General features: G+C 44.7%; 1 protein-coding gene and 1 long non-coding RNA gene across 2 annotated transcripts in view; one reads left to right on the forward strand and one right to left on the reverse strand.

Moving 5' to 3' along the window:
• Nucleotides 1-15,162, forward strand: part of TIMM44 (translocase of inner mitochondrial membrane 44) — a 68,332-nt gene extending 53,170 nt beyond the window's left edge. The window contains exon 13 of the mRNA XM_072113453.1: nt 14,616-15,162. Coding sequence (XP_071969554.1) covers nt 14,616-14,735 — 120 coding nt within the window. The 3' untranslated portion in view covers nt 14,736-15,162. The remainder of the gene's footprint in view (nt 1-14,615) is intronic.
• The window catches only part of LOC140065903 (uncharacterized), a 40,689-nt gene continuing 15,466 nt past the window's right edge, over nt 352-25,574 (reverse strand). The window contains exon 3 of the long non-coding RNA XR_011848077.1: nt 352-473. This is a non-coding gene — a long non-coding RNA (uncharacterized lncRNA). The remainder of the gene's footprint in view (nt 474-25,574) is intronic.

The following is a 25,574-nucleotide window of genomic DNA, read 5'->3' on the forward strand; positions in this document are numbered from 1 at the left end:
TCCTCTATCGCGTTCCGTATCGCTGACTTAACCTCTTCTGCACACAAAGCATCATCCAACAGATGATCATTGAGACGCCATGCGCTTTTTCGGACCTGGTGTGGTGACCCTTCTAAAGAGCCATAAACCGGGGCATGGTCTGACCATAAAAAGGTATCTATAGAGCATCTGGGGAGCATGTTGAGTAGTTTATGAGATAGGTAGATATGGTCAAGTCTATGATAAGTGTTTTGTGCTAGAGAGTGATAGCTGTATTCTCTAGTGGATGGGTGTAATGTACGCCACTTGTCTACCAGACGAAGTGCACGCAGCTCAGCTTTTAATCTGCGTCTTTTGGCAAAGGAGACAGCCGACCTACCCGCAGTAGTGTCCATGTCCACGTCCATCACCATATTAAAGTCCCCTCCTAGGATTATTTCTGAGCCATCTGCAAATTCCGCCAGCTGACGAAGCAAGGTCACCCCAAAGGATACCTGATTAGAGTTGGGGAAATATGCATTAGCGATAGTGAAGACAAAGCCTCGTATATTGATTTTTAGAAACATAAATCTACCTTCTGGATCATATTTCGAGTCTACTAACAAATTGAAGAGACTTATGAAATGCCATCGATACCCCTCCTGCTTTCCGCTCGGGATGCGGGCAGTGATACCATTTAGAGTATAAATTCGTTGGGCAAGCGGGCACAGCCCTGGCTGTAAAATGTGTTTCCTGGAATAGTGCTATTAATATTTTTTGTTTGTTGAGGCGATACAAGATTTGGTCTCTTTTTGCCTGTGCATTAAACCCCTTAACGTTAAAGGAGCAGAAGGACAACCTCCAATTGTTCATGATGACTTTGTACGTCCCTGGGTAAGGGACTTCCCCGAGATCAAGAGGGAATTAAAGGGAGATAGTGAGGGAAAGAGTAAGTAGGAAAATCAGAACAAAAAGACAACAATCACTCAACAATCACTCAAAGACACAACACTGTACACGGGAGGAAGGGGAAGTACAAAACAAAACAGGTTATAAGTAATCAGTTATCCCAAACCAAATTGGGGCACAATGTAACTACGCGTGTGTAACTCGCTATACACGCAGACCCCAGGGGGAAGTGTCTAGCTAGGGAGGAGAATCACGGAACCTGTGTACCCCTTTAAATAGCTGCAGCTGAATAAACAAGATTATGCATAAAATGAGAGCGTATCCAACACAAATAAACTTTTGAACCCATTGAAAAGGAGCAATAACATAACTCTACTGAAATGGACAGACTGGTTAATCTTCCTATGACCCTGGCATGGCATTTGAGGTATATAGGAAAAATTATCACTAATCTTCCCACTGCCATTCTAATAACAGGTTAGATAAAGAACATTGTCATTATAGAGGAAAAACAACAATCAACCAATGACAATTCCAGTTACTGGTTTTCTGGAGGGCGAGGATTTCTTGGCGGCTGCGGAGCCTGATGCAGAGGAGCTGCCCTTCCTCTTTGACCTCTTCGACCACCCCTCTGTGGCGGCCTCGCCGGAAGTGGGAGTGGTGGGGCACTGCCTCCCAGACCCTCCGGAATAGGAAGCCTTGGCCATTCGGTGATAGCAGGAGCCGGGAAACCCAAGGCAGCAGATAAACCCGGGACGTCCACCGGATGTTGCAGGGTATATCTTCTATCTGCATGGTGGATATGAAGGTTAAATGGGAATCCCTATGAGTATGGGATATTTCTTTTCCTCAATTCCTCCAGGAATGGTTTAAGCGCTTTGCGCTTGAGTAACGTAAGCCGGGATAAATCTGGGAGCAATTGTAAACGTGTGCCTTGAAAAACAACTTCTCCAGCTTCTCTAGCTTTGAGCATAATAGCGTCCTTAACTTGGTATTTATGGACCCTACAAATGACGTCTCACGGTGGATCCTGTGCAGCAGGTTTAGCTTGTAAGGAGCGATGTGCTCTGTCCAATTCTAGGCGTTTGTCAGCCGGAACCTCCAGCAGAGAATTAAAGATTTGTTGTAAGGTAGTATGTAGATTAGAGTTATCCACCGTTTCAGGCAGACCCCGGACTCTAATATTATTGCGGCGGCCTCTATTCTCTGTGTCATCCAATTGATCTGCCAGAAATTGAAGCTGGAAGGTGTGCGTAGCTAACATATTCTCGTGAGCGTCCACACGGTTGATAAGGGTAGAGGTATTGTCTTCCACAGTGGAGACTCTGGCGGTCACTCTTTTTTTTTTTTTTTTTATATAATTGTATTTTTATTATCGTTTTTCAAAGAAATTTAACAGAAAAGCTGACATGTACATATTTTACAATAAAGTTTTTCCAACAACAGTACAACCGAAAGACAAGTTTTGTTCCAAAAGATATTAACAGCCTATATCCTCTATTTGTGTATCAGGACACTAGGCCTGACCATGCAGTGTTTCCTTGTATTTACACACTTGCCAAATATGGCATCAGCCTTACGCCTAATCGGTTGAGGCGGGTTGGGGGGGGGATGTATCAACAAAAGACAGTCATACAAACTCACAATGACAACAGTTAACAATTGGGTAAAAACAAAAAGGGAAGACCACATCACTCTTCTCCTCCTGCTCGCTCCTCTATCCAGTAGCGGTCCCACCGTTCCCAGGTTTTGTCGAATAATGGGATACGATTATTCAAAGAGGCAGTCAGATACTCCATACTACGCGTTTCCCTTACCCTAGAGAGGAGGTCCATTCGGGAGGGGGGGGGCCTGTCTTTTCCAGAATTGCGCTATCAAGCACCTTGCGGCTGTAAGTATGTGCAGACTCAATTTCGTAGCCGTCTTAGCCATGGGCTGGGGAGAAACGTTCAGCAGGTAGTACAGTGGGGAGAGTGGAATGTCCACTGCTACGACCTCCCGGAGGAGAGACTTAACCTCCTGCCAAAAGGGCTGTACCAATGGGCACGTCCAAAAGATGTGTTGAAGAGAACCCCCAGACGAGCCACATCGCCAGCATGTGTCCGGTGTATCCGGGAAGAGCCTGTGTAGCACGGATGGGGTGTGATACCACTGCAACATTAATTTGTACTGATTCTCCTTATGTGTAGCACACAAGGAGGTCTTAGCCGCTCTATTCCAGATCAGTTGCCATGTGTCCTGAGATATTGGGCTCCCCACTATGCTCTCCCATTTGGCCATGTATGGGTGTGCAATAGGTTCATCTGAGTTCGGGTGTAGTAGGACCATGTAAATGTCGGATATAAGACCTGAAGTGTGGGTGGCGGTTTTGCAGATGTGTTCAAATGTAGTGGGTGCCGAAACCGTCTCAGTACTGTTCAAATCCTGTAGAAGGTGCCTAATTCGTATGTAATGAAAATTTGCCGTATGCGGGAGATGGAATTTATCTTGTAATGCCGCGAAAGGCAAAATCTTCCTGTCTCGATAGTCCACAATAACAGCAAACCTAAACAATCCCTTCTCGTGCCAGGGTTTAGTTTCCTGTCCAACCCCTGGCCGTTGCATAAGGGGGGTGTGTAAGAAAGATTGCATGGGGGAGCATTTAGAGAGCAATGGGAACCTGGCCAGACAAGCTCTCCACAGTTTAATCGTGAAGGAGATGGGGCCTAATTGGGAGTCAGGTAACGCAGGCGTCTCTTTAGGCCAGAGGTAAGAGTTAGGATGAAAAGGGGCCAACCACAATTTCTCTATCTCCATCCATTTGGAGAATGCCAGCAAAGTGGACCATGCTGGAATGCGCCGCAGATGTGTTGCCCAGTAGTATCTGGTGATATCCGGTACCGATAGGCCACCCTTCGACTTATGGGCGACTAGGACATTCTTGGAGATTCTGTGTCTCTTTTTTGCCCAGATAAAGTGCACTATTGATGCCTGCAGAGCCCTCAAAACGCCCAGCGGGACAGGGACCGGTAGGGTTTCAAAGAGGTAAAGCAGTTTGGGCAGGATGGTCATTTTGACCGCCGCTATCCTACCAAAAAGGGAGAGGGGGAGGCTATTCCAATTGTCGAGCAGTCTCTTTATTTCCCGGAAACTACCGGGGAAGTTCTGCGCATAAAGCGTATTGTAAGAGGGGGTCAATAGTATCCCCAAATACTTAATAGCATCTGCTTTCCAGTTATATCTAAACGCGGTTTTCAGTTGGTCTACCAGGGGTTGGTCAAGGTTAAGAGGCAAGGCCTCCGTTTTTGAAGTATTTACTTTATAACCAGAAAGACGGCCATACTGCTGCAGCCGTGCCTGTAAGTTGGGTAAAGAGATTAGAGGTTGGGTTATAGTAAGTAGGATATCATCCGCAAATAAAGACAGTTTAAATTCCTTGTCTCTGACCATAATACCATGAATATTAGGGTCTTGTCGGATGATGGAGGCCAAGGGCTCAATACAAAGTATGAACAGGAGAGGAGAAAGTGGACAACCCCGGCGGGTACCGTTCCTTATCCGCAGAGGTGGGGAGGACGCATGTGGGAGCTTAATTTCAGCTGTGGGGTTTGAATATAGTCCCCTCAAGGCCTGTAGGAAGGGACCCCTTATTCTCACGTGTTCAAGTACTTGAAACATAAAGGGCCAGCTAAAGCGGTCAAACGCCTTCTCAGCGTCTAAACTAAGGATCAGAGCTTGGTCCTTTTGTTTATTGGCTACATCTATAAGATCAATTGTTCTCCTCGTGTTGTCACCACCCTGCCGTCCTGGTACAAAGCCTACCTGATCTTTATGGATTACTTGGGGGATCCACTGTATCAGACGATTGGCCAACAGTTTTGTAAAAATTTTTAAATCTGCGTTCAGTAGTGCAATCGGCCTATAATTGGCACAATCTGTTGCATCTTTCCCGGGTTTGGGGATAAGAGTAATGTAGGAATGAGTAAAGGTTGTAGGCATAGGTGCACCTTGTAGGAACACATTAAACACCTTCGTCATGCGTGGCAACAACACAGGGGAGAAGGTCTGATAGTAAAGATACGTGAGTCCATCTGGACCTGGGGATTTTCCATTAGGCATTCCCTTAATTACCTCCTCAATCTCTTCCGATGTGAACTCTGAGCTGAGTGTCTCTATAGCCTCCGAGGGGATTCCAGGCATTGAGCAAGAATTCAAAAAATCTACTAGTGACTTTTTCCTAAGGGTCTCGTCCAGGGGCAGGGTATTTGGCAGGGAATACAATTTTGCGTAGAATTCTTGGAAGCGAGAGGCGATCGCTCTCGGGTCATGTAGCAAATTCCCCCCAGAATCCCGTATAATATGGGGGGTTTGGTGTTCCCTCTTCTCCCTCAGTTGTTTTGCCAGAAGAGAATGGTGTTTGTTTGCTTGCTCATAATATCTTTGCCTAGTGAACACCAACAATTTCTCTACCGCTTGGGTCTGGACCTCTCGCAACTGCTCCCTAACCTCAATTAACTGTTGGAGTCTCCTCCTAGTTGGTTTAGCTAACAAAGCTGCTTCCTGTTTGGCGATCTCTTTTCTTAATTCCTTTTCTAGATGGGCCCTATTTCTTTTTAGTCTAGCTCCCTGTTCTATACAATGACCGCGGAAAACCGCTTTATGTGCTTCCCACATCACAGGGATAGAAGGGATTGGCGGTCACTCTTTGAACATCTTCTCGCACCACCGCTAATTCTGCAGCATATGACTGTTTCAATCTGACCATGTAACTTTCCATGTCCTCCCTAGTAGGGATAGATCGAAGATGTGTTCGGAGAGCTCGTAATTCCGCTAGGGCTCCCAATTCTTGTGTCAGCATAGTTGAGGAGTACTCCTGTGGCAACATCATTTGTGATCGTTGAGGCGAGATGGAAGATCTCTCCGAGTACGGGGACATATAGAGATTTGGACCCTCCAAATCTTGCGGTCCACTGGGTGGTATGGAAACAGAAATGTGTAAGTCCTATGGTGAACCCCGGGTCGGTGTAGAAGGCCACTCTTCCTCCTGTGAGGACCATAGAGCCGGAGAACGCACGTTTTCATGTGCCTCTGTCAACTGCTTGGATGTTGATGGTATAGCTATACCAGATGTCCCACAATGAAGGGTCTGTCCTCTGGGTGTAGTATTCCCCAGGGAGTCTTGGGTAGTATGCTCAGGCTGGGTTAAATGAGGCTCTCTCAGGATTTGGGCTTCTCTAAGTGAGTAAGCCCCAGGCTCACAATATAAGGAGGAGATTTGACTATGCTCCCATAGTTGGAGAGTTAGGACAGTCTAATGGAGCCATTATCCGGTCCCCAGAATGACCCCCTGCATCTAGGGCCTCCCCTATCTTCACCTTCTCAAGTGCAGTCTGGGATGGCTGTCTCTGTGTGGCATGCTGAGACTCAGCCATCCGCTGCACTATGGTGCCGGCTGCCGCTGCTGGGGTCAGGTGTTCCTGCTCTGGCTGCTGCGGCACAACTCCCTGCTGCACTATGGTGCTAGAGCTTAGGCTTGGCCTTGTGTGTGTCAGCCTGCCTGGGCCTTTCCCCTGCACCAAGACCCCACCGCCTGAGATGTTGTTGCTGGGGGATCGTTTGTCCGTCGCATTCCTCACCTCCCCCTCCGAGTCAGCGATCGGCTCCTCTGAGCCGTCCGGCTCCTGCTGCGGCTGCTGTGTCCGGCTCCGTTCCTCAATCCTCTGGAGTTTGCCGCCCGGGCCTGAGCCCGGCGCCATCTTGGATGGCACTTTCGGCGCGGATTCTCCCGCACTCACTGGAGCATGATGTCGGGTCTGGGCCATGGCTCCGATCCTCTCCCCTCCGCTGCCGGCAGCTGAATTCCGTGTCTCCGTGTGTCCAGTACGTGGCTTCGGCGATTGCGGAGACTCAGATGGAGAAGGCCCGGCCGCCACGCCAGGACTTCGTGCTGCAGTCACCTGGGTAAGAAACTTGCCGATTCCCTTGGTAGCCGTCCTGGTTAAGGGAGTGCAGGGAGCCTTAGGGTCCACACGCTTCTTAGGTCCCATTGTGATATAAAATCGGTTGTTGGATCGCAATGAATCACAGCTTTTGTCTGGGATGAAGCAGGAGCTAGCACAAAGCACGTCTAGTCACCGCCATAGCTAGGCCACGCCACTCTCCATTTTTTGAGTGAATATAAGCATTTCTATCACGCCAACCAAATTTGTCTTTAGAGAATTTTTGTAGATGATCAGGATAAAGTCAAATGTGTACATCAGATTTTCACCATCATCTTTGTCAAAAATACATGTCTTGTTAATAGGAGTAATTTTAAGATTCTTTTGTCAGCAGCTTATTTATACTGAGATTGAAAGCTTTCTCTGTTAACCATGCCCAATTAAAAAGAGCAGCATTCTCCCCTTAACGACACTGTATCTTTCAGACTGTAAGGTTCACCTTATAAGATTAAAGCTCAGAGTTGGACACTATAAAAAGCAAAAATATATTTGACACCAATTAAATATACTTTTGGTCACACATACATCTCTGCAATAGCTCTGCTACCTACATACACAGGCATGTGCGCACACAGCTCTGCTACACTTGAGCACCCCCACCACTCATTAGCTCTTAACCCCTTATAATGAATAAAGCCCTAAATGCCCTCAGCTCCCTATCCACCATATTTCCTAAATCTGCTCCCTATCTTTTTAGTTTACCCCCTTACATACAATCAGTTCACATCCTCTTCTTAATAATACCCCCACCACCTTCCCCTGCAGCTCAACCCCTCAGCCCCACAGCTACCAGATGCATAGCACAGGCATAATAACCTGGTAGAACAGGCTGTATACACAGGATATGTGGCTGTTACATGACCTGATGACATTGTTGCAGGTTCTGTTTCTTACATGTCAGGACAGCAGGAAGAAGAGAGCATTTCACCTGATCTCCATTACAGCGGTCAGGAGGGTTTTTGTGCAGGAAAACTGTTAAAATGTTCTAATTTACTATATATACCCCTGTGTCTAAGCAAACGAAGGTGATTTTGGATGGTTTGTTCTAGACAACTGCCAGGACCAGTGTGTACAGGGACATTAGGGGGAGCACTAAGCGATTGAAGCATGGACTGGCTGGCTTTATATGTCAGCCACAGACACCGGGTTTTGTGAAGGGAATCATATCTGTTGTGGTCTTTGGCGACCATTGTTTCCATGGACTTGATGTGATCTAAATCAGATACCCCTTCCGAGATTGAAGGAAAACAAATCAGATTTCCAATGTCTCAGTATGACTCAGCGAGTAGCTGCCAAAAAGTACCTAAGGAGGCCCTTCTTTACCTCCGCCACAGGACCAGGCAGGAGAGAAAGCAGGGCAATCTCATTTCCAACATGTAGTCCCACATAGGCCGCAGGGAAGGGAATTCCCAACAAATGTGTAGCATGTAGGCAGAGGGTGCATTACAGCACCAGCAACTATCCAGCACGGAGAGGTACATTTTGTGCAAGACTTTTGGCACCATATAACACCTAAAAAGTATTTTGAAATCCTATTCTTGGGCATATCATGCCATGGGTAATTTATGTGTAAGAGTGAAGACCAGCATACGTTCTTCAGGGAGAAAAGGAAAGATTTTAAGTCAGATTCCCACACAGTTATAAACCCTGGGGTAGTTTTTAATTGTACATTCATGCAAAATTCCATAGATGGCAAAGAGAGACCGGTATGGAGGGGACCCTTCCCTTAGAAGTGCCTCAAAAACCGTAGAATCCATTTGCTCAGATATTTGAAGGTGTCTAAAACCCAGCAGATTGTGATGCACTGCAACAGGAGAGCCCTCTGCCACTCTGTTAGTGAGTTACCGCTTCAGTCTTTGAGAGGTTTGCCTTGAAATTTCTTAAACACCCAAATCGGTCCAGCTCTTATATTGACCGGGAAAAATATTTGAGGGTTTGTGACAAAACATAAGATCACCCGCAAATAGAAATATATGGTACTTGTGGCCGCTGACTGACTTACCCCAGACCTGGGTTTACACAGATGACACAATAACTAACAAAAGGGGCAAGAGGTAGCACCCCTGTCTTGTTCTGTTTTGACAACACAAAAGGTTTAGAAACTATACCATTCACTTTTTTACTCTTGCTGTAGGATGTTGATATAAAGCAAAGATCCTGTCCACCATAGCAAAGTCCGGCCCCATCTGAAGTAAACAACTACGCAGGAAGGACTAGTTGACTCTGTCAAAGGCCTTCTCTGTGTCGATTGAGAGATGGCAAGCAGGGATACCCTGGCGCTGTGCAAACTGCAATAGAAGTAAAATCTTGATGGTGTTATCACCTGCCTCCTGGCCTCTGACGACGCCGACCTGGTCATCCACAATACAATTAGGTAATTGAGGAGCTAGCTGAGAGCCCAATAATTTGGCATCTGTATTGATAAGAGAAATGGGCCTGTAGCTGGGGCAGTAGACAGGGTCTTTCCCCAGCTTGGGGATCACTATAATGTGAGCTTCTAAGGTTTCTAAGGATTTACACTCTCTCCCCCCCCCCCCCCACAAATCTGTCTGTCATTGATCAGGGGCCAGTAGTCCACAGGATGCAAGTCGCTCATTAGCGCAGGGGGAAAAAATGGAGGGAAAAAAAAACAGGCACACAGACTCGGTGTTAAAGGAAACCTACCACTGCTCGCATGATTTTATCATGCGAGCAGACCACCTGGTAGGCTATTTAATACTGATGCCGGCACATACTTTAGTTAGGCACGGCGATCGTTCGTTTAGCTAAAAATAATGTTTTACTTACACATGAAAATAGCCCTCTGGTGCTACCATACGTCATCTTCAGAAGGGAGATGCCTTCCGATCTTTAATTACTGTATATACTGGCGTATAAGACTTTTTAACCCCTTAAAATAATGGCTACAGTGGGGGGTCGTCTTATACGCCGGATATACGGGGGCCGCACTGTGTGAGGTGTTTTTTTTCCCCGTCAGCGCGCAGAGAGCCGCTTCCTGGGACCGCCGCGCATGCGCGGCAGTCCGCCTCTCACAGTCATTAGAAGAGGCTTAGTACGCGCTGACGGGGCGGCGCGCTGTATGCTAATGCAGCCGCCCTGTCACAGCGGTCGGCGTCACAGAGCTGGGGGTCACAGGCGGCACTTACAGAAGCATGTCGGATCTTCATTAATATCGCAGCTTACAGTTATGATCACCAGGCACTTGCTCTCTTGTTTGTTTTGCAAAGTTTTAAGCAGACTTTTTTTCATTTGGGAGAGGGGTAGTCTTATACAGTGAGTATATACCAAATTCTATATTTTTAGGGCAGAAGTTGGGGGTCGTCTTATACGCCCAGTCGTCTTATACGCCGGCATATACGGTATTCCCTCCTCCTTCATTGTAGCCGTCCTCCTTCAGGTGCCGAGAGCCGTGACGTCACCAAGCTCTCGGCACCTATCGCGCAAATACTAACTCTCACACAGCCGGACGGCAATAGGTGGCGAGAGCTTGGTGACGTCGCGGCTCTCGGCACCTGAAGGAGGACGGCTACAATGAAGGAGGCGGGAATAATTAAAAATCGGAAGGCATCTCCCTTCCGAAGTTGACGTAGGGTAGCACCGGAGGGCTATTTTCATATGTAAGTAAAACATTTTTTTAGCTAAACTAACGATCGCCGTGCCGAACTAAAGTATGTGCCGGCATCAGTATTAAATAGCCTACCAGGTGGTTTGCTCGCATGATTTTATCATGCGCGCAGTGGTAGGTTTCCTTTAACCCCTTAGCGCTCTGCGCCGTAGCTGTACTGCGCTGAGTCCCGCGAATAGCGCTCAGCGCAGTACAGCTACTGCGCAGAGACGATGCCGGTTCAGCGCTGTATAGCAGCCGAACCGGCATCGTTAGCCGCGGGATTTCAACGGTAATCTACCGTTGACATCCCCGGCTAACACCCGCGGTCGGAGTGGGCTCCGATCGCGGGTGTTTAACCCGTTAAATGCCGCGGTCAACGCGACCGCGGCATTTAACCTGCCTTCTGGGGGTCTTTACATCACAATCGGCCCCCCCGCACCGTTTTCGGGGGGGTCGATTGCTGTTTTGGCACCTCTGGGGTCCGATCGGGACCCCAGAGAAGCCTGGAGGCTTTACCTTTAAGATGGCGTCTGTGACGTCATCTTAAAGGCAAAGTGTCAGCCTATGCATCTGCATAGGCTGGCACTGATAATACCCTGCAATACATTAGTATTGCAGAGTATTATCAAGAACAAGCAATCAGATGATTGCTTGTTCATATCCCATGGTGGATCATGTAAAAAAATGTAAAAAAAATGTTTTTCAATAAAAAATTACTTTATAAAACACTAAAAATGCCCATAAGCCCCAAAACATATAAAGAGACATATAACACTCAAAAAAGTCTAAATCATAACACAAACCCCACATATATAGTATCACCGCGTCCGTAACAATCCATAGAATAAAACTAAATAACTATTGAACCCATATGATGAACGCCGTAAAAAAAAAAAGTTAAAAACCCGCCAAAAATTATGATTTTTACCTATTATATCCCACTAAAAATGCAATAAAAAGTGATCAACAAAACATATGTACTCCAGAATGATATTGTTGCAAAGAAAAACATGTCCCGCAAAAAACAAGCCATCAACCAGCTCTGTAGCCAAAAACGTAACAATGTTATGCCACTTGGAAGACGGCGATGCAAAAATGATAGATTTTTCCCCACATTAGGGTTTTATTTGGCAAATTTAGTAAAACATAAGAAAAAATATTCATGTCTGGTATCCCCGTAATCGTATCGACCCATAGAATAAAGATAACAGGATTATTAGGCTATACGGTGAACACAAAAAAAAAAAAAAGTAAAAAATCCAGTACAGAATTGATGCTTTTCTACTCATGACCTCAAAAAAAGTTCCAAAATTTTCAACAATAGGTGATACCAACCCCAAAATGGTAACACTGGAAAAAGCATCTTGTCCCGCAAAAAAAATGCCGTCACATGGCCCAAATAACGGAAAAGCGAAAATGTTATAGCCTTCAAAAGGGGGCAACAAGGAAACTAAAATCCTGGCAGCTGCAGGGTGCTCCTTCCCTTCTGCGCCTTGCTGTGCCCCCATAACACAAGTAATGTCCACATGTGGGGGGTCGCTGCACTCAGGAGAAATTGTAGAACAAATTTTATGGTGAGTTTTCTCTTTTTATCTTTTGGAAATGTGTAAATTTTAGGGCTAGATGAACGTATAACCGACAAAATTTGACCATTCTAAATTTCACCGCCATTTTGATTCAATTACTATGAAGATCTCAAGGGGTTAACAATCTTTGTAAATGCTGTTTCTGATAGTTTGAGGGGTGCAGATTTGAAAATGGGTTGGTTATATAGGTGGTTTTGTTGCTAAATATGTAAAATTTGATTTCAAACAGTATTTATCCCCAAAATAGTCAATTCCGAAAATACGGAAAAGCGCTATTCGATTTGTAGGCCGCGTGACGTCAAAATAAATGATCCAAACATTTCAAAAATTATGAAAATGTAAAGTAGACAAATGGGAAATGTTATTCTGCAAGTTATTTAGGTGGTAAATCTATCTGCCTGAAAACGCGGTGATTTTGAATTTCGAAAATGGCAAATTTTTCTAAAAATTCATCACTTTTTTCTTTTTTTTGTAAATAAACGCAAAACGTATCAGCCAAAATTTACCACTAAAATGAAGTACAACATGTGGGGAAAAAACAATATCAGAATCGCTTTGATAAGTAACAGTGTTCAAAAGTTATAACCATATAAAGAGACGCAGGTCAAATTTCAAAAAAAAGTTGCGAGCCTTAACCTGCAAACAGGCTGCGTCCTTAAGGGGTTAAAGGACACACAAAGGGTAGAGGGGGAGGGATCAAGAACAAGAATTGGGACAGGGAAATTAAGGATCAGAAAAAAAAGTTAGAAGTGAGATCTGGCAGCAGCAGAAATGCTGGTGGTGCCCAGAAAGATGCCAGGCAGCTATTCTGGGTGGTGCCCAGAAAGGTTTACCAGGACAGAGGGTAATAAACTACTGTTCTAGATGCAGTCGGAAACTAGAATGACACGTGCAAAACAGAGGTCAATAGTTTAAACTTACCACCTGAGATCTGATTGACTGTTCTGTATAGATCAACCAATTGGAGCTCTCTGGGAGGTGGCATGATGCCACAAGGCATGCACCCATATACTGATGATTGGTGCTGTCCTTGGCACCAATCATTGTTGAGTGTTTCCCCCCTATGACACTGCATGTAACAAATATTGCTGCTATTGGCTTGTTTGGATCCCTCTTCCAGCTTGGGAGAAGGAGGTAGTGAGGGCATTAATAATTAGCAGCCCGGACATCTTGTAATTATAAGTTTGTTTTCTACGTGATCCCAGTTTGTCAAGATTAGTGACCGACAGCACCAGGATCAAGGTGAAGAGGAGCGGAGGTGAGTATTTCTAGTCTTTTTTTTTTTTTTTTTTTTCATTAGTTGATTTTCTTTAAAGTTTCTGCGTGTTAATCCGTGGCTTTCTCACTTCCTCTCCCTCCCAGGCTGGACAATGTGGGGGGCGGCGGGGGTGAAATTTGTGGGTCAGCTCTTATCTCGTTAAAGCTGAGTAATTCTGCTTCCGGGGATAAGGGAGAGACATACTGTACCCGATACGGCCAGCTTCCACTACACGCAACTGCGTGACAGTGAAATTTTCGAAACTAGAGACTCTGATGAGTACCCCGGACCTCCCTAGGCCACTCACTCAGTGCTATGCTCTCCTACAAGAGCAAAAGTCCAGACCGTTTGATAGAGCCCGTGAATGCTGGAGACAGGATATCCATGACCTGTCAGATGATGACTGGAGGGAGGTCGAACTGTCCTACTTCACATCTGTAGTGAGTGCGAGGGACTTCCTGATCCAATCTAAATTCCTCCATCGAGTATATTTCACCCCTGCTAGACTATTCCGCATGGGAGCAATGCCCAATGAGCTTTGCTTTCGCTGTCAGGCTGAAGTCGGATCCTTCCTGCACTGTGTCTGGTCCTGCCCTAGGGTTATGTCTTCTGGTCCGAAGTGCTGGAGTTCCTAAATCTACACTTTGATTTCCCACGCTTACTGTCTCCCTCTGTGTGTCTCCACGGCATTATAAATGAAGTTGTCAATGGCCACTATGACAAAATTTTCTTTAGGTTTGTCTTATACTACGCCTGAAAAGTGGTGTGATGACTTGGAAGGACCAGGAGCCCCCTCCATTAAAAAGATTGATATTACTCATTAACAGCGTCATTCCCCACTACCGGTCCCTGTATGCCAACAGGAAGTGTCCCCAAAAGTTTGATCGCATCTGGTCCAGATGGTGCGCGACTCCCCATACAGCCTTATAATCACATGTGATATATACTCCTCTCCATGATGAAGGAGACTGAGTGTGCTTGTATGTGTGTGTGTGACTGATTGTCTATGTGTCAATAGTTATTTGTGTTGTATCAAGACGTCTGGCTACAGTATCCTGCTGTCATTTACTGTGTAATTTTGGAACGCAGCAAGTCCCTGACTGTTACCATGGCTGTTGCATAATAATCCTGTAATGGGGGGAAGGAAATATGTGACAGACAATCTTGTTCTTCGGTTTTGTTTATTTTAATTGTATAAAATTTCAAAAAACTGCAAAAATAAATACTTTAAAAAAAAAAAAGTTTCTGCGTGTTGTAGTAGTGTCACTTAGTGGGTATTTAACATACAATTTTAATTTTTTTTTCTCCTTCCTCTACAGGATAAAGTTTTACGGATGCTTTATGTGTGGGCTCTTTGCCGAGATCAAGATGAATTTAATCCATATGCAGCTTGGAGGCTTTTAGACATTTCTTCATCTGCTTCTGAACAGATCCTTTAATAACAAACAAACCTGTTTTTTTCTGAACTGAAATATGTTTGTCCTGTTAAAACAATCTCAGAGAAGAAGAAACTTGGAGTTGTGTTGTATTCTGCAAAGAACATTGAAATATAAAATTCTCTCCTTAAGGGAGAGTAACATTTATTACCATATTGGTTAGATCCAACTGCCAGGAAATGCCTGACTAAGCTCACCACTTTAAGGATCTACTCATGAAGAGTAAAATCCACATTTTCCTCAGAATTATTAATAATGTGACGTGGAATGTCTATCAGGAGATGTACAAACTCCTACTTTTAAATAGTAGTTTAGAATAGTGCTTTTTTCATTCTAAATTAATAAGATGTCATTGTTATATTTGTTTGGCTTGTATCTTGTAAAACAATTTCTATATTCTGCCAAATGAAAAATATTGGATGGTACAACATTTTTTTCTTTTTGATATTTCTTTGTATTTGTATTTGTCCCTACATTGGGAATGGCAGGAGATGTCAGTGTTGACAGAGCGGCTAGCCTCAAGTTCCTCAACTAGAGAAAAATAAGGACATGTTGAAGCTTTATTGTTGTAGTTCACCTTTTCTCTTACAATCAGGGCTGTGGAGTCGTGATAAAATGGGCTGTCTCTACAAACACATAATAAATTCTAAAAAATTATGAAATGGTGAACATCATTAATTGGTCTAATGGCCATATTACCATACTGCTCAATTTTAAGGGGCCACATCAGTAACCAGCACCCTAGATGCACTGTACCACAGTACAGCACAAAATGCAACCCCAGAAATTCTAACTACCACAGTACAGCAATAAATACTACCCCCAGATGATAAGACTACTAATATTGGAGATTCCAGAGCAGACAAAAAAAATAATCCTCTCTCCTGCCTTTTCTTCTGCCCCCTGCACCACACTGCAGCTTCTTCTCTCCTCCATGTGCCGCTTTGTGTCCTGTGCTGGTTGTATGGGCTGGCGTCAGGATACAGCTGTGCCAGGAGCAGGAGAGGATCTGGGCGTAGTACAAGAAGTACTTGCCACTTCTAGGTCCTCTACTGCTCTGACAGCTGTTCTTCTCTTAACCCGGCATATACAACTAGTGTAATGAGTCTGGACACAGAGTGGAGCGGCAGGAGAGGACCCGGGAGCATTAAAGACTTCACAGCTGCACTCGGCACTACCCAGTCTTCTGCACCAATGAACGCTTCCATCAGTTATGAAAGTGCTCATTGAATTAAACACCAATTGTCTCTATATGTCCTAAGAATTGACAGACAGAATTGTCTTTATACATCTTGATTATATACCAACTTATTACGTCGCAGGGTTTTTTCGCTCATTTCTCGCTCTCCACCTTCAAAAATCCATTACTTTTTCATTTTTACGTATACAGACCTGTGTGAGGGCTTATTTTTTCGTAACAAATTTTACTTCCCTGTGATGTTATTTATTGTTCCATGCCGTATACTGGGAAGCAGGAAAAAAATTCTGAATGTGAAAAAATTGAAAAAAAATGCATGTGCGTCACGTTCTTGTGGGCTCAGTTTTTATGACTTTTTTTCTGCGCTCCAATTAACACCTCTACTTTATTCTTTGGTTCGATGCGATGATACCAAATTTATATAGGTTTTATTGAGTGCTAATGCATTTTCAAAAATTAGACGATTGTGTACAAAAAAATTACATTTTTTTTTGCCATCTTCTGACTCTAACTTTTTCATACTTTGATCACTTTTTGTTACATTTTTTCTTTATATCATTCTTTATTAAACAATTGTGGCATTGACATTGCACAAAACTGAATTTTTGGAATTATAGGACGCGCAGGTCCACATAGTACAAAGCCATACTTAAATACATTATTAACGATAAAGCATATATTAAAGCAAAAACCTCATTAACAATCAGTTTACTTGGACATCATCATCATAATGAAGTCAATGATAAGTCATATATTTGTATGAGTGATAGTTACCAACGTCTCATATAAAAAGTTTTTAGATAACTATATTACTAACATTGGGGGGAAAGGTAATACGAACTAAGAAAGACAGGGAGGGGGGATACGGAGTAAAGCTAGTCGTCATCTAGAGCGGATTAGATGTAAAAGAAAGAGTGAGTGCACACTATTACGAAAAGGTATTGAACTCTGACGATTGCCTAAAGGTGAGCCAGGGGCCCCAGAGGGTCGTGTTATCGGTACTAGTATTTCGTTTGGCGGCAGTAAGTTCTTCCATCCGATGCAGCAGAGTTATTTCTCCGAACCAGTCTGAGATCTGTGGGACTCTGGTTGTCTTCCACAACCTAGGGATGAGGGATCTTGCGGCAATGAGCATAAATCCCATGAGTGACTTTTTGGCCTTGGGTATTGATGAGGGGAGAATTAAAAGGAGCAGAGTCGAGGGATCGTCCCCCAGCTGGTGTCCCGTCAGCTTATTGATAAGCCAACGCACTTGCGACCAAAAGGGGCGGAGTAGCTGGCATCCCCACCAAACATGGGTCATTGTGCCAGGGGCCTGGTGACATCTCCAGCATAGGTCTGAACAAGTCGGATAGATAGACCTCAACTTAGTGGGTACCCAATACCATTGCGACAAAATTTTATAATTCATCTCTTGGGATTTACATGAGATGGATAATTTGTGGCACAGTTCAAACGCTTTTGCCCAGTCTTCCTGTGTAAAGGACTTGTCTAACTCCCTTTCCCAGGCCTTAACTTATGGGATTTCCTCTTTGCCCCAATTGTCCAGTAGCAGCCCATATATCTGTGAGATTGTGTGTGAGATTGCACCTTGCTCAGTGCACAGTAACTCAAAGGGCGTTAATTCTCTGTGTAGATTTATCTTATGTTTAATAGCATGGTAAAAGTGTGCTAGTTGATTGTATTCCCACTGTGCCCGGGGGTTACGGAGATCGCTAGTAAGAATCTCCTCATATGGGATGAGAGAACTAGCTTTGATGACTGACTTAAATCGGAGAGGGCCCTGGCTTCGTATTGTGTTGTAAGGGGTACCTTAGCTAACTTTTCTTCTATTTGGACCCATAGCTTATGTTCCCTATTATGGAACCAGTCCAATACTCTTGCTAGAGATGAGGCAAAGAAATATCCCCTGAAATCTGGTAACCCCAGACCTCCCTGTTGTTTTCTGCATATCAGGGTTGTCCTAGCTATACGGGGATGGGAGGATGCCCAGAGAAACCGGTTGAGTATACTGGTGAGTTTACTAAAGAAAATTTTTGGGATGGACAGTGGGATGGTCTGGAATAGATAAAGGAGCCTGGGGAGAATTGTCATTTTAATACACCCTACCCTACCCACCCATGATATTTTTTTGATCGACTTTAAGCGATTCCAATATCGCTCCATAATTTAGTGGGTAGGTTTTGGTTAGATCCAACGGGATTTGGATCCCCATGTAGGATATCGCCTCTCTCTTCCAAGTGAATGGATATTGGCTGCTCAGAGTCGGCGTGGTCACCGCATCCGTTCCCACCCCCACCCTCTTGTGATTGCTAAAAAAGCCAAACACATTGAGTGATTCCATTACTGCGGGGAGTGATGATAGGGGGTCAGCCAGATACAGTAGAACATCATCCGCAAAGGCAGAACATTTGTGAGTGGTCCCCCCTATTTTTATTCCCTGTATGGATGAATTTCTACGAATTGCTATAAGTAGGTGTTCAATTACCAGCGCGTATAATAGTGGGGATAACGGACACCCCTGTCGTGTGCCGTTATTTATCAAAAAAGGGTCGGAGAGGGATCCATTTACCCTAATTTGAGCTCTCGGGGAGTGATAGAGGGATTTAATGCGAGCCATCATCAAGGGGCCTAAACCAATTTGGCCTAGTGTCGCCTCAAGGAATCCCCAGTCCACCCGATCGAACGCCTTCTCGGCGTCAAGTGAGAGCGCCAAGAATGAAGCTGAAGAACGTTTTGCGTAATGGATCAGAGAGAATGTCTTTAGGGTATTATCTCTAGCTTCTCTAGAAGGTATAAACCCTACCTGATCGGGGTGGACTAGGGAACCCACATAGCGAGACAAGCAAATTGCAATCATTTTGGCATAGATTTTGACGTCGGTATTTATCAACGAAATTGGCCTATAGCTGGGGCACAGCTGAGGGTCCTTACCCTCTTTTGGGATCACGGTTATATGCGCATGTAGCAGAGAGGAAGGGAGAGACTTCGTGGTGGAAATAGAATTGAAGACCTGTAGCAATGGAGGGGAAAGTTCGGTAAGTAAGGATTTGTAGAAAATTGCAGTAAACCCATCGGGGCCAGGGCTTTTGCCGGTCAGGAGGGATTTCAACCCGTACTGAAGTTCCTCTGGTGAGAAAGGGGCCTCAAGCTGTTCTACCCCCAACTCAGGAATAGTGGGCAAAGCGGTATCCTTGATATATTGCTCAAGTGTCTTCATGGGTCTGGGTGGGGGGAAGGCCGTAGAGGGAGGGGGGAGATTATACAGGGAGTGGTAATATGTTGTAAAAGCCTCAGCAATTTCCTCGGTTGTGTGCACCTTAATACCTCTGTGGTTTCTGATTGAAGGTATATATGTAGATGCCTGTCTATCTCTTAGAGCCCTAGCTAAGAGTTACCCGGTTTATTGCCCCACTCATAAAATGAGCGGGCACATAGGTGTCTTAGTTTCTGTTGTTTCACTTCTAAGAGGGAATTGAGCTCATGACGCACTGAGGTGAGCTGCCTCAGGGTGGACTCTTGTAAAGATTGTTTATGTTGGGCCTCCAGGTGTTGTAGAGAGGCAAATAGGCATTCTATTTTAAATCCTGTTTCTCTCTTAAGCCTGGAGCCATGTTTCATGAGTATGCCCCTTAGGTTTGTTTTTAGCATCTCCCATTTTATAGCCTCCGAGGTACTATCAGTTAAGTGTGCTAAGTTGAAATCCAGAGTATACCTTTTCAACTCCTCCACACATAGGGAGTCATTTAGGAGAGACTCATTTAGTCTCCAGTTAAATGGTCTTTTTTTGGAAGGCGATAGAGAGATAAGGTGCAGAAAATTGGGGCATGATCTGATAGGAGGATAGATCCAATATCTGTCTGTATTGTAGTTGACAAGAGACCATGTTGGAGGAGGACATAATCTATCCTACTATACGAATTGTGGACTGGTGAAAAAAAGGAATAATCACGGACATCAGGATGTTGAATTCGCCAAGCATCACACAGTTGTAAAGAATGTAAGCTTTTCCTGAGCCTATTGATCTTGCTATAAGGGATAGAAGAACGGCCTGTGGAGGAGTCAAGTAGAGGATTGAGTACCATATTGAAATCGCCACATAGGACTATGGAACCCCTGGCGAATGTACATAAATGGTCTAGAGTTTTTATCAAAAAATTAGTTTGACCAGTGTTAGGCGCATAGACGTTGGCAATTGTGTAGATAGAACCTTGGATGTCACACTTTAAAAACAGGTACCTAGCGTCCTGATCAATTACACTGTCAAGTATTCTACATTGGGTGTTTTTATGCACAAAAATACACCCCTTTAGACTTTCCATTTGGGTTAGTGCTATGGATGTGGGTGGGGTAATACCTGCTGTTAATATTCGGCTCATGCCCCGTCTTAAAGTGGGACTCCTGTATGCACAGTAAATGGGCTCTGCATTTGTGAAAAGTGTACAATACCTGCGACCTCTTTTCAGGGGAATTGAGGCCTTTCGTGTTAAAGGAAACAATATTTAGAACCGACATGTCAGTGTCAGATGGGTATCAGCTCTAGTAAGTTATGAAGGGTGCTGCTATAGAGGGTTAAAGATAGGGAAGGGGGGGTAGGAGAACCGATCCCTCAAAAAACAGGGAAGATCGGAATTTAGCTAAACAACTGAGATGCCGTATCACAGTTCCACCTTTTTGGGGGGTGTTAAGGCAAAACCACGAATAACAGAACAAGTTGCTATTATCCCGGAATTAGAGAGGGGTGATCCGGGCCATGTAGATACTAAATTACGGAGAACAAAATTTAACCCCTTAATGACCGCCCTATCGGGATTCTACGTCGGTCATTAAGGGTACTTCTTCTGACGCGACGCCTTTCTACGGCGCCGCGTCAGAAGAAGATTTCGGGACATCAGGTCAGTATAGTGCCGGTGTCGGGCTGTGATATCACAGCCCAGACCCGGCACTAACACCCGGGATCGGAAAAACTCTGATCCCGGGTGTTTAACCCCTTACACGCCACGGTCAAGCATGACCGCGGCGTGCAAGTGTGTCCCCCGTGGATCGGACCCCCCGGTGTGCTTACCGGGGGATCCAAACCCTCCTGCCGCTGCCCCGGGTCCCGACGAGTGACCCGAGGCTGTCGGCTCCTCTTCTCGGAAGACAGGAAGGCAGGACCCGGCTGTAAGTAACTGAGCATGCGCGGCAGGAGAACCGATCCCTCAAAAAACAGGGAAGATCGGAATTTAGCTAAACAACTGAGATGCCGTATCACAGTTCCACCTTTTTGGGGGGTGTTAAGGCAAAACCACGAATAACAGAACAAGTTGCTATTATCCCGGAATTAGAGAGGGGTGATCCGGGCCATGTAGATACTAAATTACGGAGAACAAAATTTAACCCCTTAATGACCGCCCTATCGGGATTCTACGTCGGTCATTAAGGGTACTTCTTCTGACGCGACGCCTTTCTACGGCGCCGCGTCAGAAGAAGATTTCGGGACATCAGGTCAGTATAGTGCCGGTGTCGGGCTGTGATATCACAGCCCAGACCCGGCACTAACACCCGGGATCGGAAAAACTCTGATCCCGGGTGTTTAACCCCTTACACGCCACGGTCAAGCATGACCGCGGCGTGCAAGTGTGTCCCCCGTGGATCGGACCCCCCGGTGTGCTTACCGGGGGATCCAAACCCTCCTGCCGCTGCCCCGGGTCCCGACGAGTGACCCGAGGCTGTCGGCTCCTCTTCTCGGAAGACAGGAAGGCAGGACCCGGCTGTAAGTAACTGAGCATGCGCGGCATGCTCAGTTACTTACACTATACACTGCAATACAAGTGTATTGCAGTGTAGAGGCTTGAATAAGCGCTCGGATGATCGCTTCTTCAAGCCAAAAGGTGGAAAATATGCGAGAGTAAAAAAAAAAAGATTAAATCATTTTATAATAATAATTGAATAAATAAAATAAAGTCCCATAATCTCCCCAGTTACACATATAATGCAAGTACAGTATATAAAACACAAAAACACATGAAAAATGTACATATTTGGTATCACCGCGTCCGTATTAATCTGTACAATATATCTAAATCGATATTGAACCTGCTCGGTGAACGATGAAAAAGAAAACTACGAAAAACTTCCCGTAATATACAATTTTTCATCAAACACCATCACAAAAAATGTTGTAAAAAGTGATCAAAAAAAGCTACGTTCCCTACGTTTGTAGTGAACCAGAGAATAAAGATAAAATATTATTTTTACATTACGGTGAGCGGGGGAAAAAAAATGCTAAAAATCCAAAATAAAAATTGATGATTTTATTTGTGTCCCCCTTGAAATGGTTAATAAAATCTCATGAATAAGCTATGGACCCCCTAAATAAATTATCTATACATTGTATCTCATTCCGTAAAAAATAAGCCCTCATATGTTTGCATTACCAAAAAAAATAAAAATGTATAGGTAGTACAATGTGACAATACAAATATGCAGTGAATGGCGCCTCCATTCATTCTATACTCGGCCGTGCGCCTGTACAGAAGTTTACCGCCACATATGGGGTATCAGTACGCTCTGGAGGAATTGGGCATCAAATGTTGCAGAGCGTTTCATCATTTAATTTATTCTGAAACTGTCAGTTTGGCCTAAATGAATGTATTTTCCAAAAAAATTTCATAGTTTCTAAATCGCAGGTCCATATTGTTTTAACCCATGTGAAACACTTAAAGGGTTAATAGACTTAATAGAAGTTGTTTTACATACGTTGAGGGGTGAAGTTTCTATAGTGGGGTCATTTATGGGGTTTTACTATTATTTAGGCTTTTCAAAGTCACTTGGAAGCTGAGTTGTCCCTCAAAATGTGAGTTTTGGCAATTTTCATGAAAATGAGAAAAATCGCACCTAAAGTTCTGCACCTCATAACATCCTAGAAAAATGACCGGAAGCATAAAATATCATCCCAACATAAAGCAGACATTCCGTAAATGTAATCTATCAAGCTTTTGGGGTAGTTTTACTTCCTGTCTGGAAAGCATAACATTTCAAACTTGGAAAATGAAGAATTTTTAGAAACTTTTGCCAAATTTTGCCAATTTGCCAATTAAGCAAAAAAAGGATACCCCACATATGGGGTATCAGTACACTCGGGAGGAATTGGGCATCAAATGTTGCAGAGCGTTTCATCATTTAATTTATTCTGAAACTGTCAGTTTGGCCTAAATGAATGTATTTTCCAAAACAATTTCATAGTTTCTAAATCGCAGGTCCATATTGTTTTAACCCATGTGAAACACTTAAAGGGTTAATAGACTTAATAGAAGTTGTTTTACATACGTTGAGGGGTGAAGTTTCTATAGTGGGGTCATTTATGGGGTTTTACTATTATTTAGGCCTTTCAAAGTCACTTGGAAGCTGAGTTGTCCCTCAAAATGTGAGTTTTGGCAATTTTCATGAAAATGAGAAAAATCGCACCTAAAGTTCTGCACCTCATAACATCCTAGAAAAATGACCGGAAGCATAAAATATCATCCCAACATAAAGCAGACATTCCGTAAATGTAATCTATCAAGCTTTTGGGGTAGTTTTACTTCCTGTCTGGAAAGCAGAACATTTCAAACTTGGAAAATGAAGAATTTTTAGAAACTTTTGCCAAATTTTCACTTTTTTTCAGAACGAATCGCAAAACTTATCACTTACATTTTATAACTAACATGAAGTACAATGTATCACGAGAAAACATTCTCAAAATCACCAGGATATGTTAAAGCGTTCCGAAGTTATAACCAATTATCGTTAGACATGTCAGATTTGAAAAATCGAGTCTGGTCATTGAGCTGAAAACTAGTGTCGGTGATATAGTATGAGGTGGGGGAGATCGTTTACATATCAATAACGCTCAAGTCCACTACCACGTCACTATGGCAAGTACGCCAATAAACCAGCCAAATCCACAAACCACAACCAGACGCGGGGCAGTGGAATAGAGCAAGGAGATAGGAACACAATGTAGAGGGTCAGTATATCAATAAAGACATATCAAAGACAATTTTGAAGCGTCACATACGTAACTCTGTCTGAGCTTTTCCCGTCAGTCTTCTTGGAGCTGCTCCTCAGGGAGGTTTCCGCGAGGTCTCTGTCTCTGAGGTCTCGGTGAAGCGACAAACGGTGAAGCGTTCACATTCCACTGCGTTCGCCTTTTCTGCGGCAGTTGGTTCTCCGGTAGTGGAGCGTTCCAGTCTGGCAGACGTATATCCGGCAAGTCCAACGCCTGTAAAAAAGGCTGAAGCTCCTCATGGTGAGTGAGGGTCATTGTTTTAGTTCCCAGGCGGACATGAAGCGCAAACGGGAATCCCCATCGGTATGGTATGTTTCTATCTTGCAATAGGGACAGCAATGGACGAAGAGCAGCTCTTTGGCAAAGTGTCCTCCTGGACAAGTCAGGGAAGAGTGTGATCGTAACACCATCAAAGTCCAAATCGCCTTTCATCGTAGCTTTTTGCATGATCTGTTCCTTGGTGGTGAAATGATGAATTCTGCAAATGATATCTCTTGGACGAGATGGATCGGAGCTCTTTGCTCTGAGTGCTCTGTCCATTTCAATGGGCGTATCCACAGGTCGATTCAGTAGAGTATTGAATATTCCCGTTAGTGTCGGGATTGTCTTGAGATTGAGTAGCCTCAGGTAAGCCTCTAATACGTATGTTATTGCGCCTGTTCCTGTTCTCCAGGTCGTCCATTTGCAGCATCAACTGGCGTTGTTGGGAGATAGTTGCTGTCATTTGGTCTCGCATGTCTATAAGCGTGGAGGAGACTTCAGTCTTGAATGTTTCCAGATCGTCTACCCTCTCCTGCAAATCCGAGATCTCCTCCTGCACTGTTTGTAGATCATGGCGCCATGCACCTTTCAAGTCAGCAGCAGGGACATCCATATCCCTTTTAGAGGGAAGGAGGGCCAATAAGGCCTGTAATTCGGGGTGACCCTTGAGAGTATGAGCTGCAACCTTAGGTGGAGGAAGATCAGGGTGAGGAGGGATATCTTCAGTTAGAGCGGTGATGTCTGATGGAGGGGAGTTAGTTCCCTGTGTAAGGTGGTTTCGTATGATAGGAGCAACATCTCTAGATGCTTCAGGAACAGAGGAGGCAGAAGGGTTAAATAAGGACCTCTTAGATGGTGGGCTGTTTCTGGATGCAGTCCCACTTTCTGGAGGAATTCGGTGCGGGGCACCCTGTGCCCTATTTCTCACCTTCTGCGGAGGTGCCATGTGCACTGAAGAGGCAGGCGGGCTTTGTGACCCTGGGGCGCCGTCAGGTGGCTGCAGAGACCGGGATGCTGCGAGTGGCGGTGATTGCAGCAATCCGGTCCGTGGAGAGGCTGGCTGGTGTGCCTGATGGTCCGGGCAATCGGCGCGGGAGCGGTGACCGCTGGCACTTTTAATAGAAGGTGCCTGTTTTTTCAATGCGGGCACAGCCGCGCAGCAAGATGGCGGCGCCCGGGGTCTAAGTTGGCGGGAAGCGCTACCTGCGGAGGGTGAGCGCTGTTGTAGGGGCTGAAAAAAGTTGTAAATGGGGGTAGCCGGAGCAGACCCCTCCCGCAAGTTTGTAGAAGACCTGATCTCCCCATAAATAGCCAGAGGTTAGTCCTTTATGCTGGGCTCGGAGCAGAGCAC

The sequence above is a fragment of the Engystomops pustulosus genome, chromosome 1 (assembly GCF_040894005.1).
Source record: "Engystomops pustulosus chromosome 1, aEngPut4.maternal, whole genome shotgun sequence".
NCBI lineage: Eukaryota > Metazoa > Chordata > Amphibia > Anura > Leptodactylidae > Engystomops > Engystomops pustulosus.